General features: G+C 37.0%; 1 protein-coding gene across 1 annotated transcript in view; it reads left to right on the forward strand.

Moving 5' to 3' along the window:
• The window catches only part of LOC149173979 (uncharacterized), a 30,844-nt gene extending 18,043 nt beyond the window's left edge, over positions 1–12,801 (forward strand). The window contains exon 2 of the mRNA XM_089420695.1: positions 12,001–12,801. Coding sequence (XP_089276821.1) covers positions 12,001–12,801 — 801 coding nt within the window. The remainder of the gene's footprint in view (positions 1–12,000) is intronic.
• The last annotated feature ends 2,180 nt before the right edge of the window (positions 12,802–14,981 follow it).

Below are 14,981 nucleotides of genomic sequence, written 5' to 3' on the forward strand. Positions count from 1 at the left end.
TGCTTTGTAATTGTCTTCCTTGTTGTTTGTCTTCATGCTAGCTTCTTTACTTGACTTGGTCTTCAATGTGATACTCTTTAACCCTGATACACTTTGACTATTCTTTACTGTGTCCTTTTACCTTCACTATATATTTTAAGTTTTTACTATCTATTTCAACAGCAAATCATTTAATTTCAGGTTTCCTCTGCTTTTCTTTTCACTGTATGTTTTATTTTCCATCTCTGTTTGAATAGATTTAATAACAATCTCGGAGTAAATACGTCTTATGACTAGTATTAAGATTGTTTATCCAAGGCTGCAGTCTTTTGATCGCCTATAAAACAAAACAAACTATTAGGAAAACATTGGGTTCATAGGGAGGGTCATGAATGGATTTATCAAGCTTTATATGTCTATGGAGCGAGTCCAAAGTGATATCGGGAGGTAAACCATGTTTGAATTCGTTAGCAAAGGCTTTAGGTGGCGCAGAAGGGTTACACATGGATTTACTGCACAAACAAGCGAAATTGAGCAACACTGGGTTTTTTGTGTTTAAACAAGTAAAGGTTTGATTTGTTTAAATTTTGGCGCAAAGTGAACAGTAGACAATTTGTCATGTAGCAAGTGGCAATATGTAGTTTTCTTCACACCACTTTTGGGTTCTAGGTGATTTTGTGGGGAGGCCGTCCAATTCCATTCATCGAGCACCACGTTGCATCAGGGGCCTAGTGGAAAACAACACATTTTTGGCAGGTAATGTTTGGGTTTCGAGCCCATTTGAAATCAACATGGGCAATTGGATGTGGAGGGGGAATATTGTGTGGTGATCGGGTGCGGGAGTTGCATGGAGGGTAATGGAGGGGCCCTGCGGGTGATTAATCATGGTGGTTTTAGTTTAATGAGGGTTTAAGGCGGGGATTAACACATCGGGCGTGATTTGATTGGTTTGACTTTAATTAATCATGGATTGATTAATTATGTCCTTTGTCGGGGTTTAGGTATAATATAGTTTATATTTCAAACTAAGTCTAGGGATATTTAAATTAAAGGGATTTAATAAATACATATGGGAGAGGGTATTTTATAGGAATTACTATATATAAAGTTAGAAATTAATATTAAAATGGTGGAGAACGAATTGCGCTAAGCATAATGTGTTTTTTTGTTTTGTTTTCTTTTTGCATACATACATTATAACTTAGGCTAAAAAGTGTTTTTTTTGGTTTTTTTTTAGAAAAAAGGGGTTTACATGGGGGTAATTGTTTTTCCAAGGAAAATAGAGTTTTATCCTTTAGGAAAATGGGTTTATTTAGGGAAAATAAGGGGAAGTCAAGGGGCGAAAATGTTTATGAGGGTCTTTTTAGTACTTAAGATCTATAAGTCATTAGGCCGAGGGTCCAGTCCCTTTAGATGTCAGATAAATGCTTTGAGGCCCTTTGACTTAAGGTTTTGGGTACTTAAAACTTACTGTGGGAAATTAGTTAAGTAAAAAGTGAAGTGAATGAGGGAAGATAATTAATTTCCTTTGTAAGTTTTACACATGCTCAATTTCCCATTTACATTTGGAACTTAGATGATGAGAATGATTAATATGTTTTTTTGTGTAACAATCATCATAATTTCTACAACATTTCTTTTACTTACCCATCTACTCACCCTACCATTTTTACATCTTTTTATTAGGGTGCACATAAGTTTCCAAACCCTTATCAAAACATTTTTCCTTTTTCTTTACAATAGAAATCTAACTAAATCTAACCTTATTACATCCAAGGGCTCAGATTAAACAGTTGATCTCCCTTTATTCACTCTACCTAAACTAATCATCTGCCGAGATTACACTGTTTGGTCGGATATTTACTCTCTACCTATAGACATAAAATTGAAAACATGAAGTAGCCAAGTTTAAACATTTTTACTATCATGGATTGTGGCAAAGATTATAAGCTGCACACAATCATTTATTCTGCAATAAAGTAAACTAGGAGTGGCATTTTCGCTTACTCAGTTTCATGGTCTTTTTTATTTTCTGGGGGTTCATATTTTTTTTATTTTTTTTTTATCTTTTTTGACCTTTTTTGTTGTTTTTGTCCTTCTATTATTTTTTTAGGACATACCCTCTTTACATTTTTTAATTTTTTGAATATGGAAAACATTTTCAAAAAAGCAAAGGTATGTACATATTACAGGTTTAATCTCAGCCATCCAAAAATTATGACTCCTATTGGTATAGGAACCTAACAGTGGCTCCACTTGGGCATGGAATTTCATTGTGAAATGTCAAGAATGCCTTCAACTAGTAGCGTGATCCATTGGGCCAATCCCACACATGTATATGCTTTATTGTATAATATTTGTGACTAAAAATTTTGAACTGAAAATACACCCTTTTCTACAAATTGAAATCTAACACATGCTTAGAGTATTGAGATTATTTTCACTCGCCTACCTACTCTAGTCTAATAAAAGTAATGCCATATCTAGTAATAACAAATTTCCAATGCAACTAGTCAAGTAAATGGATACTTAATAGAAGTTTGCATTCCACTTTTCTAGGTAGAAAAGTAAATTCAAAAAATGGCATTTTAACTTTTCCACCAGATTTAATAGCTCTATTGATGAACTTGGAAAACTCTTCTTCTACTAATGACTACAATATATGGACCAAAGGATAATGGTCATCCTACCATATAAGATCTTCTGGATGATTGGCAATAGGAAAACAAACCTCATTCCAAATTGCTGCTTGATTTAAGTGATTAGCTAATTGTTTCTCCTCCTTGTTATCCACTGTAACCAAGTGTTTTGAATGCTCTCTATCTTCATCAAATATAACAACCATATCATATACTCAGGGAAGTCGCTATCATTATCTTTGTCATATACAAGCTTGCAAGGGAGTTGCAAACTCTCATTAATTTCAGATGAAAGATCATGATCTATCAAAGTATGTTGTCATATTTTATTTACATCCAAGAAGAGAAAATTTGAGAGATGTTTTTCATCAAATAAATTTGATTGGTCTTTAATTTCTGAAGAAACCACTACTTGCTAAAGATGCTCTTGTGGATCAATACTTTTAAGCTCTACCGCCTCTATCTTGTTGGGTCCCTATAATACTAGTGATTACCCCATTACTATTGTAGTTAGACCTCTTATTTATATTGTTATGCCCCTATTACCCCCATGTTGTTATTTTTGTGCCCCATAGAATCCCTCTGTTGTTATTTTTGTGGCTTTATATTATTATTGTTAGGTCGGTTGGATTATATTGTGACTCCTTAGACTCCTATATATAGAAAGGAGGTTTTGTCATTTGTATCATCCAAGAATTGCTCATTTATGTAATGTAAAGGAGGTTGCCCCCTCGAAGAGGCTGAATTCTAAGGCGTTGATCTATCTTTTCTATCTTTTCTTGAGCTGGTTTCATAACATTTGGTATCAGAGCTTTGGATTCTAGGGTTTCGCTACTCCAAACAGGTCATCGTGGCATTTTCGCTATAACTTTTTTTCTGTGATGTTTCAGAAGTTGCAAAAAAAAACCCACTTGAGAAGAAATCACGCTGAACCTTGGGTCCAAATTTCAGAGCTTTTTGCGCGATATTTGCGGAGATATGATCTGAGGAAGTTGGTCTTTTTGCAGACTCCTGAATTACATTCAAAACAGGTGACGTAGGGAAAATCGTCATAACTTTCTCTCTGGGGATTGGATTGAAATTTCATAAGAATGTACAGAAATAGGACGGACTTTAGTTTCTTTTATGTGTGTTTCAGATCCAAAGGTTGAAACAGTGACTCGTGGCACGTCGTACAAATTCGCTCTACTGAACTAGTCTAAAAGCAAGTCACTGTGGGAGATTTCACATAACTCTTCCTTGGAGAATCCAATTTGGGTCAGACTTGTGGCATTCGAAAGAGGATGCAGAAGGCTACTATAGGTCACAATTTCAAAACTGGATGATCCGAAATTACAGAGATACATTAGATTCAATATCAGGCTTATATAAAGTGAAAAAAGGTGTGTAGTTTTTTTTAAATTTTTGTGTAAGCTTGTTTTAACGGAAATCAAAGGGCATAGTAAAGCATTATTATCGGATAACTGATGCCCTGAGGAAAGAAAATTCAAACACCTAGTAAGGAACCTGAAAGCTCTAGCATGACTCATGAAGAAGAGGAATAAATGCTACATGATATATCAAAATTACAAGAACAGGTGCAACAAATGTCACGCTCACAAAAGCTAACAAAAGCTAAGATAAATGGCGTGGAATCTAAGATAAATGGTGTGGAAGCTAAGATGGACGATTTGAAGATAGATTTGAAGACAGATTTGAAGAGAGACATGGCAAATTTGAAGACAGATTTGAAGACAGACATGGCCGATTTGAAGAGAGATTTGACAAATTTTCTACAAGAAATACTTACTAATGGTGAAAAGGTTGTAAAGGAAACTCATGATGTGAACAAAATTAATGTTAATCATGATTCCATAGACTCTAATGTTGGATCGAAGACCCACCATATTCCAAAAATCGATATGAGGAAGTTTGATGGCAAGGATCCCGCCACATGGATATTACAGATGGAGCAGTTCTTCGATCTCAATAATGTGCAAAACACACAAAAGGTACGTATGGCAACTTTATATTTGGAACCAAATCAGTTTGTATGGTATCAATGGCTTTGCTCTCGTAAACAATTTATCACTTGGGCAATTTTTACGGAAGAATTGATAGCACATTATGAAGATACAAAAAGCAACACTTTTTTTAGCCAATTGATAAGTCTCAAACAAAAGGGTTCAGTAATGGAGCACATTGAGGAGTTCCAAAAATTGAACATAAGGGTAAAAGATATTCCAGAGGAGCATAGGATTGATGTGTTCATAAGGTCTTTAAAGGATAATATCCAACATGATGTTCGCCTTTGGGAACCTGATTCATTAGAGAAAGCATTCAGGTTAGCAAGAAAAATGGAAAGCAAAATTATGGCAACCAGGAAGCATACCACTCACAACTATAAAGACGGAAGTGTTTTTGCCCCTAGTCTTCCACAACCTATAAGGTTGACACCACAACAATTGGAAGAAAAAAGAGCAAAAGGGCTTTGTTACAGTTGTGATAGCAAATACACTAAAGGTCATAAGTGTGCTGAGAAGAAATTATTCTACATAGATTGTGAAGAGGAAGAAGAAAAGGAGCAAGAAAGGTCAAAAGAAGAAGATATACTCCAGGAACAAAGCCTAGATGAAGAAAAAATAAATCCAACCATATCTTGTAATGCATTGGCGGGAATTACCACTCCTCAAACCATCAAGATAGAAGGACAAATCAAGAAGAAAAAGGTAATAGTGTTGATTGATTCAGGAAGCACCCACAATTTTATTCATTGTAGGGTAGCAAAAGAATTGAATTGCTTCCTATATCCAGCACCAGAGTGTCAAGTGATGATTGCAAATGGAGGAACAATAAATTTCTCTGGAAGGTGCCATAATATCAAGCTATCCATGGGAGAATATGTATTGACTAGCCCAATGCTTTCCATTCCAATGGGAGGTGCTGATGTTGTACTAGGAGTCCAATGGCTACAATCCTTGGGTACAATAGCTTTTAATTTTCAAGAACTTTTCATCAAATTTTCTACGAAGGAAAGGAAGTTGAATTAAGGGGTATTGCAGGGAAACCAGGAAAGATAATCAGCTCTAATGGTATGACAAAGCTTCTAAAAAAGGAGCAAAGAGGTGTAATTGCACAATTATGTTCGCTAGATGTTTCCACATCGGAATCATCTATTTCTCCAGATCTCCAAAAAGTCCTGGACAATCATTCCAAGGTATTTGAGACTCCCAAAGGTCTCCCACCTATGCGTGATCATGATCATGCTATTCATCTGATTCCAGGAAGTGTTCCTCCAAACATCAGGCCGTACAGATATCCCTATGTCCAAAAAAGTGAAATTGAACGTATGGTTGCAGAAATGCTAGAGGCTGGTATAATTCAACCAAGTCAAAGTTCTTTCTCTGCTCCAGTAGTATTGGTGCACAAGAAGGATGGATCATGGCGCATGTGTCCAGATTATAGGGAGCTCAACAAGCTCACTATTAAAGATAAGTTCCCCATTCCTGTCATTGATGAATTACTGGATGAATTGCATGGATCAATTTACTTCACCAAGTTGGATCTTCGTTCGGGATATCATCAAATCAGAATGAAGATTGAAGACATTCTGAAAACAGCATTTAGAACTCATGAGGGTCATTATGAATTTTTGGTCATGCCTTTTGGCCTTACTAATGCACCTTCAACATTTCAAGGTTTGATGAATTCAATTTTCAAACCATTCCTTAGAAAATTTGTGTTAGTATTTTTTGATGATATACTAATCTACAACAAGTCTTGGAAGGATCATGTTGAACATGTTGACAGGGTGCTACAACTATTGGAGGAGAAACAATTATATGCAAAAAGATCCAAATGTTTCTTTGGAGTCCAGGAGGTGGAATATTTGGGTCATATTGTATCTCATGAAGGAGTTAAGGTAGACCCTAGCAAAATTAAAGCCATTAAGGAATGGAAAATTCCCACATCCATAAAGCATCTGCGAGGATTTCTTGGGTTGACAGGGTATTATCGCAAGTTTGTTAAGAATTATGGGAGAATAGCAGCACCTCTAACAACATTATTGAAGAAAGATGCATTTTCATGGACTCCGGAAGCAACAAAGGCCTTTGAACATCTTAAAGAGGCAATGTGCCAAGCACCGGTCTTAGCTACACCGGACTTCACAAAAACCTTTATTGTGGAATGTGATGCTTCAGGAAATGGAATTGGTGTTGTTCTAATGCAAGATGAAAGACCCATTGCTTTTGAAAGTCGTCCAATCAAGGGAAAGTTTTTAAGCAAAGCTATTTATGAGAAGGAAATGTTGGCAATACTCCATGCACTTAAGAAATGGCGACCCTACCTAATGGGAAGACACTTCAAGGTAAAAACGGATCATGATAGCCTTAAATACTTTTTAGAACAAAGATTATCCTCTGAAGAGCAACAAAAGTGGGTCACAAAGATGTTGGGTTATGACTTTGAAATCATCTACAAAAGGGAAGCAAAATGTGGTGGCAGATGCACTCTCAAGAAAGGATGAGGATGTGGAAGCATTGTTGTGCACCATTTCTATTATCCAACCAGATTGGATAAACGAAGCAAGGGAGGAATGGAAGAATGATGAAGAAGTGTGGGCACTTATTCGAAAGCTACAACAAGATTCCAGTACGTCTGATACATTTAGCTGGCAAAATGATTCATTATGGTACAAAGATCGCTTATACCTCTGTAAGAATTCCCAGCTAAAACAAAAGATTCTTATGGAATTGCACACTTCTCCCTTAGGAGGGCACTCAAGATTTTTAAAAACTTACCACAGGGTTAAGAAGGAATTTTTTTGGGATGGCCTTAAATCAGATATTCAAAAGTTTGTGGCGGAATGTTTGTTTTGCCAACAAAATAAAGTTGAAACAATTAAGACACCGGGTCTATTACAACCTTTATCCATTCCAAGCCAACGTTGGGAGGAGGTTTCAATGGATTTTATCACAGGTTTACCCAAGTCTGAGGGAAAGAGTGTCATCATGGTGGTAGTTGACAGACTTACCAAGTATGCACACTTTTGTGCATTATCACATCCATTTAAAGCCAGTACAGTTTCTACTGCATTTATGGAAACAATTCAAAAGCTACATGGAAACCCAAAGATTATTGTAAGTGACAGAGATCCCATTTTCACTGGAAATTTTTGGACAGAATTATTTTCTTGTCTTGGTACTCAGTTAGCTCATAGCTCATCTTATCATCCTCAATCTGATGGGCAAACTGAGATAGTAAACAAATGTTTGGAAGGATATCTTCGTTGCTTTGTATCTGATAAACAGACACAATGGGTCAAATGGTTGCCTCTGGCTGAATGGTGGTATAACACTTCCTTCCATACAGCAACAAAAATGACCCCATTTATGGCACTTTATGGGTATCAACCACCATCCATCACATCATATTTAAGAGAAAATTCTAAGGTTCAGGCAGTGGAACATCACATCGAACATCAACAACAAGTCCTCCAACTCTTAAAGGATAACCTCGTGTTGGCACAAAATAGAATGAAACAACAGGCAGATCAACATCGCAGTGAAAGAAGTTTTGATGTAGGTGATTGGGTATTCCTACGGCTACAACCATATAAGCAAATGTCCCTAAAGCAAGCTAAGAAGGATAATAAATTATCACCAAAGTATTATGGTCCGTACAAGGTGTTGCAAAAGATTGGTACTATGGCATACAAATTGGAGCTTCCTGCAGCTTCTCGATTGCACCCAGTTTTCCATGTTTCATGTTTAAAGAAGGTTATAGGCGACAAGCTCCCAGTTCAAACAATATTGCCAGAACTTGACGAGGAAGGAAAAATTATATTGGAACCGGAAGCAGTCACAGAAACAAGAACTCGACAGCTACGAAATCGATCAATTTCAGAGTATCTTATCAAGTGGAAGAACTTATCCGCTGAAGATTCCACATGGGAGGATGAGAATTTTATGCAAAAGTATCCAGAACTACTCAAGCGTTGAGGACAACACTTTTTTGAAGGAGAGGGGCATGTTGGGTCCCTATAATACTAGTGATTACCCCATTACTATTGTATTTATACCACTTATTTATATTGTTGTGCCCCTATTACCCCCATGTTGTTATTTCTGTGCCCCATAGAATCCCTCTATTGTTATTTTTGTGGCTTTATATTATTATTGTTAGGTCGGCTGGATTATATTGTGACTCCTTAGACTCCTATAGAAAGGAGGTTTTGTCATTTGTATCATCCAAGAATTGCTCATTTATGTAATGTAAAGGAGGTTGCCCCCTCGAAGAGGCTGAATTCTAAGGCGTTGATCTATCTTTTCTATCTTTTCTTGAGCTGGTTTCATAACATATCTCCAGATCACTGGACTACTGTTTATTTTCACTGCTTTCCTCTACTTGAGCAAGTTCAGGGAGCTGAATTTCTTCTTTACGCTGATTAGTTGGTTGTGCTGGAAGAATTGTTTCATGTGGGGAAACTTCATGGATCTATAAAAATCATACATCATCTTTTTCTTCCCGAGGAGAAGATAATTCAAGCAAGTCTTATACTTTTTGAAAAGACTTTTCTTCTAAAGCCTCTAATATTTCATCATCCATGAACTGATCATCATCATAGTAATCTTCTAGATATTGAATAAAACTTTCAAAATTGTCACAACAGTTTTGAACTAGCAACAGAGATGAATAACTTTCCTTGTATTTGTCATGAACTATAGTATAAAATGCTTTAAGGAACATATGCTAGAGGCTAGTAAATTTTCACCAAGATCTAGCCTTTTCCTCTAAAGTTTCCATAAATATTTTCATAAGACAATCTTCATGGAATTTTACTTTAAACTTTCGGATGTGCATATGAAACCTTAATAAATGTAAAGCAGCATCGTCTCCTATTTCATCTTTAAAAAATGGAAGATTCTTTGACCAATCAACGTTGGGCATAGGATTTGGAAAACCTGGAACCTTTGACTTGTCCAAAGGAGCATACCTACATTGTATTCTCGAGTTCATCTTGAAAACACTCAATGCTAGAATGGAGTCACCATAGGTTTTCAACAACTATGGATTCTCTTACCAGTGGAGTCTTGATTATTTGAGGCTTCTTGATTCGAAAGTGATCATCATAAGATTCAGAAGGATGTTGTTTAAACGGATAAGGCAGATATATATTTACAATTTACAAAGGAAAATAATTTAAAAAATTAATCTAAAATCTTCTCTAAAATACAATATACATCGAAAAACTTTATTAATGAGAAAGAACATAATGTCTTGGATAAAAATCCAAGTTAAAAGATTGATCTTTTCACATAGTTCTTTCAGGTTCATTCCTCCAGTGGAGACTTGGTTGTGGAATTGATTTGGAGTTGCCAGGTGGATGATTTTAACCTTTGTGTGTTTGATCACTGTCCACCATCATAGATCAGATCTAAACTTGTAAAACATTTCTGAAGAAAAATTTAGTTCTCCCTAGTATGGTTGCCACTATGTTATCACCCAGAATTTTCTCAAGGTTAAAGAAATAAATTTCTGAGGTAACCACAAACTAATCTTTTAGGCTTAGGCTCTAGGCAAGCTAAGTCCAGAGAGGGCTCTCTCTTTATGATTTAACTTTGTTTTTTATGGGATTTTAGGTTAATTCTTAGTGCTCATGGGATTTTTATTTTGAAATTGAAGTTAGGTGGTGGCATTCTAGGAAGAGATGGATAGAGCTAGCTTCTTCAAGCCATTGGGCTATGGAGTCAAGAAAAGGATAGCTTAATTGGACCAAATCACTAAAGGGAGTGTTCACAGGGCAGGCTAGCAAAGAAAAAGACAAATCTTCAAGTTCAATGGATGAGATAGTCCTAACCAGGTGTTATCACTGAAAATGCTGTTGTCAAAATTTTATAGTCTAGCTTAAAATCAGGGTATTTTCGCAGCGCCAGAATTCTTTTTAGCAGTTTCGCAGCGCTACCTGTTTGAGTGGTTTCGTAGCGTGCTACGAAACTGGGGTTTTGTTTGAGTTTTCAGTGAAGGTCCAAATCCTAGCATGCTTATTGTACAGAGTTCTACTTCCCTCCAGGAATGTTGATGAGAGCAGTGGCAGTATGTTCAAGGAGACACCTTATGATGATGCAGCTATTGTAGGATTGCCATCAAATACATTAAGGGAGTTATCTCTGAATTCTGGCTCATGGGTGATTGTGAAAGATGTACATACTAATGTGGGAGACTTGCAGGAGATTTTGTGTTGAATCCTCTAGACAAAGAATCTATTAAATTTTATAAGTCATAGAGTGTTTGACATTTGGGATTGTCTTTTCACAATCTGTAACTTCTTTCACAAAGCAGGGCACCACAATGGATTGAAAGATTTGAAAAATATTTATGATAAAGTTCATGTTCACACCTTGTTCATGCTGCAGAGTACTTGGTAATTGTTTTGACAGACCTTGGGACCAGTTTCAAACTTGTAGAAATTGTCCATGAAGGAATTCAGAAATACTCTGAAGCTCTAAAAGCAGATAGCTGCTATGTTGTTGCTTAGTATAATTTGGGGTGGTTTATTAAGAAATGAGCATATCAAGCCTAAATCTGGCTGAGGCATTGACAATGGATGGAAGAAAGAAGCCTTTGATATTGGCTAGCACCAATGGAGTTATTAATTCCGCCTTGCTTTCTGGAGAACATGATGGCACCATGGATGGATCTAAGAAATACAGGGGTTTTTAAAATGGCTGATATAAATGAACATGTCTTGAGTATTATCGAGCACGTTGGTTCATTATTAATGCTTATATTGAAGACATGAAAGTGATCTTTTCAAATGCAGTGATTAATGCCAAGTGTCGAGTAGTTTTATATGCTACAAGGCCGCCATTATTAGTGGCACAAGAGCTGGTTTTAGGTTAACTGGTGTCGTTAAAAGGGTGAGTGCGCATTAAATAGAAATAAAAGAAGGATGGCGCAAATGGCAGAGTTCGAAATAGATGAATTTCCTTTGTCAAGGTGGATGGTATTATTTAGATATTGTCTTCTACAAACGTGGTAACGTGCCGGTTACATGCTCCAGCTGGCGACCAAGAAACTTCTCAAGCTGTAAGCAAGGCTTCATCAGAATTTGAGCTCAAATTTTACATGCTAGGTGATGCCATGTCCTTTTTGAAGAACATTTCCTTGGATAATATCGCTGAAGATGTTGGTGATTTCCAGCCACAGAAGTTTTGGAGTTTAAAGAATTACCAAAGCACAAGTTAAATTCAGAGGGAGATTGTAAATATTCCAAGAACCATGGCTCTCAGAAGACTTGCGCTACATTAGATTACATTTATCACACTTTTGATAAGTATGCTATTAGTTCTGCACTCTGTAGCGGAAGTGTTAGGGGGGCGATGTGTATTTTGTGGATCAGGGTGCTCACATTGCATTAGATAATGGAATTGTGCGAGTCACCATATCAAAACCAGCAGGGATAATTACAGGCATACGTTATGGAGGGCTTGACAATTTGCTCGAAATTCTCAACAAAGAAACGAACAGAGGATACTGGGATCTCAATTGGAACGAGCCAGGAGGGAAGGATACGTTTGATGTGCCAAGTGCGATATTTTTTAAAGTGGTCGAGGCTAACAAGGATAAGGTTGAAGTCTCTTTCCTCAGGCCATACAATCCTTCAAGCAGTTGGAAGATGGTGCCATTAAATATAGACAAAAGGTTTGTTTTGCTTCGAGGGAGCAGTGGGTTTTACACCTATGCGATATATGAGCGTCCAACGGGGTGGCCAGATTTCAATCTCAATCAAACTCGTGTTACATTCAAATTGAGGAAAGACAGATTTCACTACATGGCAATTGCTGATAACAAGCAAAGATTGATGCCATCCCCGGATGATCGGATGCCAAACAGATGCAACATACTTACATATCCTGAAGCAGTTTTTCTCTCAAATCCTGGGAACCCTAGCCTTCAAGGCGAGGTAGATGATAAGTACCAGTACTCATGTGACAATAGGGAGAACAGAGTCCATGGATGGATCAGCTTTGATCCCATGGTTGGGTTCTGGGTCATCACTCCTAGCGATGAATTTCGTAATGGAGGTCCAATAAAACAAAACTTGACATCCCATGTTGGGCCAACATCGCTTGCAATGTTTCATAGTGCTCATTATGCGGGTGAAGAGCTATGTCCTAAGTTTCGTTCTGGAGAAGCATAGCAAAGGTGAAACTGAAGATTGGCAACATCAGCTATTCAATTTTGTGAGAAGTTTAAAGGAACACTGTGGTTTATTTAAATCACACAGCAGTTTCGTAGCGCGCTACGAAACTGCTGTAGGTGATGATTTTAAAGTGCAGAGCAGCTAGTGTGATACTGTGAGCGGGAGTTGAGGAAGAGAAGCACCTGTCTATTAATATCACTTACAGCACATCTGAAACATGGCAGAATTCCATGTCTGGGGTTATTAAAAGATTTGGGAACAGGCTGCTATACTTTGGGAGAATGTGGGAAACAAAGACCGTGAAAACAGAGCATTCTTCTTGATCAATTAATAAGCATACACGTAACTAGAATCCAAAGCTAGTTCGTTCTATGTACTCTCCTTCAAAGATACTTCAACCTAAACAGCTAAAGGACATGTGTCAAGAGCCAAAAAAGCATCATGCGACAAGGAGCAAAGATTTAGGATTTTGATTAAATGAAAACCATTTGTGATTTCAGTTTAGACATGTTGTAATTAATAAATTAGTTAGGCACTAGATAGGGATAGTGAATAGCCACCTTCGAGGCTCCCCTCATGCTGGAGGAGGAAGCTCGAGGTGGATAAGTTTGTTTGCCTATAAAGGGATCAGATTAGAATGTAGAAGGGGTTGGATATTTTATAGAAAAACAGAGTTGTTTTGGGCCATTGTAAGACCTTTTTGACAGTAATAGTAAAACAGTGTTATTCTCTTCTCAAGATTCTCGATGGATTGTCATGTTCAAATATAAGGATGGTGTTTTATACTTTATGTTCTTTTATAGTCTTGTTGTAATACAATCACTCAGAATTCATAATCATATGCTCTGACTTCCTGTGTGTTCAGCAAGCTATGTTTTGGTGGAGTATGTTTGACATGTAATGCAAAGAGCCTTGATTTCCATGAGATCACTATGTTTTCCTTGTTTACTTAATATATGAGACTCCATAGCCCAATGAGAACCAGTTTAATATGTTTCCAACCAGCTTTGCTTTCATGAATGAATAAAGAGTTAGCCATCTTTTGTAGTGAATGATTTTTATCAAGAGTGTGTGAGAGAGCCCTCTCTGATCAAAGAGGCTAAGCTTTAATCTAAAGATAGGTTGAAAGAGTTACATGAAATCTTGCTTGGTTGCAGCCCTCAGTAGTGATTTTGTGATAACATTTTGGTGCGTCTGCCGGGAGCTTAAGATTGAATTTCTGAATGTAGCAGGAGTTCAAATGATTTTCAAGGCTGCAAAACTACCTTGGCGACTCCATTGTTGAAGAATTCAAAGTTATATATTCATGGTGATTCCACTGGAGTTATGAAAGACCCAGAAGCTGCTCATCTTTGTTCAAGGTATGCGTGCATTGATTTCTCAGGAATTCATGGTTTCCCAAATCATTTTCCCAAGGATGCATACTTTCTAAGGAATGGTCCAAAATTCAACGGTGAAGATTTAAGTTTAACCTTGAATCATATATCAGATTTTTGTGAATTTACACAGCTTCTTAGAGTTAAACATGAGGATGTTTGCATTATGTTATTCTATGATTCACTTCAAGGGAAGTGCAAACAGTGGGTTGAATGCTTGCCTGCGGAATCCATTAAGTCATTTCAAGACCTTTGGCTCATGTTTTTGGAGGAATGGACAGATAGGACAGAGGTGGTGGCAGAATCTCCCTCAGTTGAAGGTTTTAAACAATGGAATAGTGATCATAGTACAGAAGAAACAAATGAATCTTTTTCTTTGTCCTTATCTTCATATCTGAAATCCTTTGACTGCAAGTCAGAGGATAAGATGAAATTTTTTGATGAAATTGCCAAAGATATTGAGAAAGAAATTGAAGGTTTAGAAGGAAAAATTCAGGCATACAGTTTTCCTGATCATGATTATTATTCTCAGAAATTTTTTATGGCTGAACGCATGGAGACTATGCTGGTTCCTCTCTCTTTCACGATTGAGGAACTGAATACTGTGGTTGAAGATCAGTTTGCACAGCTGGAAAGTTTCAAGGAAGGACAAGCTGATCATGTGTTTTGGGACCCTATAGCTGATTACATGGAAGAGTTTTACTCTCCAGTGTTTCAGTTTTCATATGAAGATCAGATACTATTTCAGTGGCAGCGGTCATCACACTATCACATTGACCCTGAACTCCAGGACATTCAAAG

Source organism: Pinus tabuliformis, chromosome 4_1 (assembly GCF_031772625.1).
Source record: "Pinus tabuliformis cultivar Carrire ecotype Pingquan chromosome 4_1, CPIR1, whole genome shotgun sequence".
Classification (NCBI taxonomy): Eukaryota; Viridiplantae; Streptophyta; class Pinopsida; order Pinales; family Pinaceae; genus Pinus; species Pinus tabuliformis.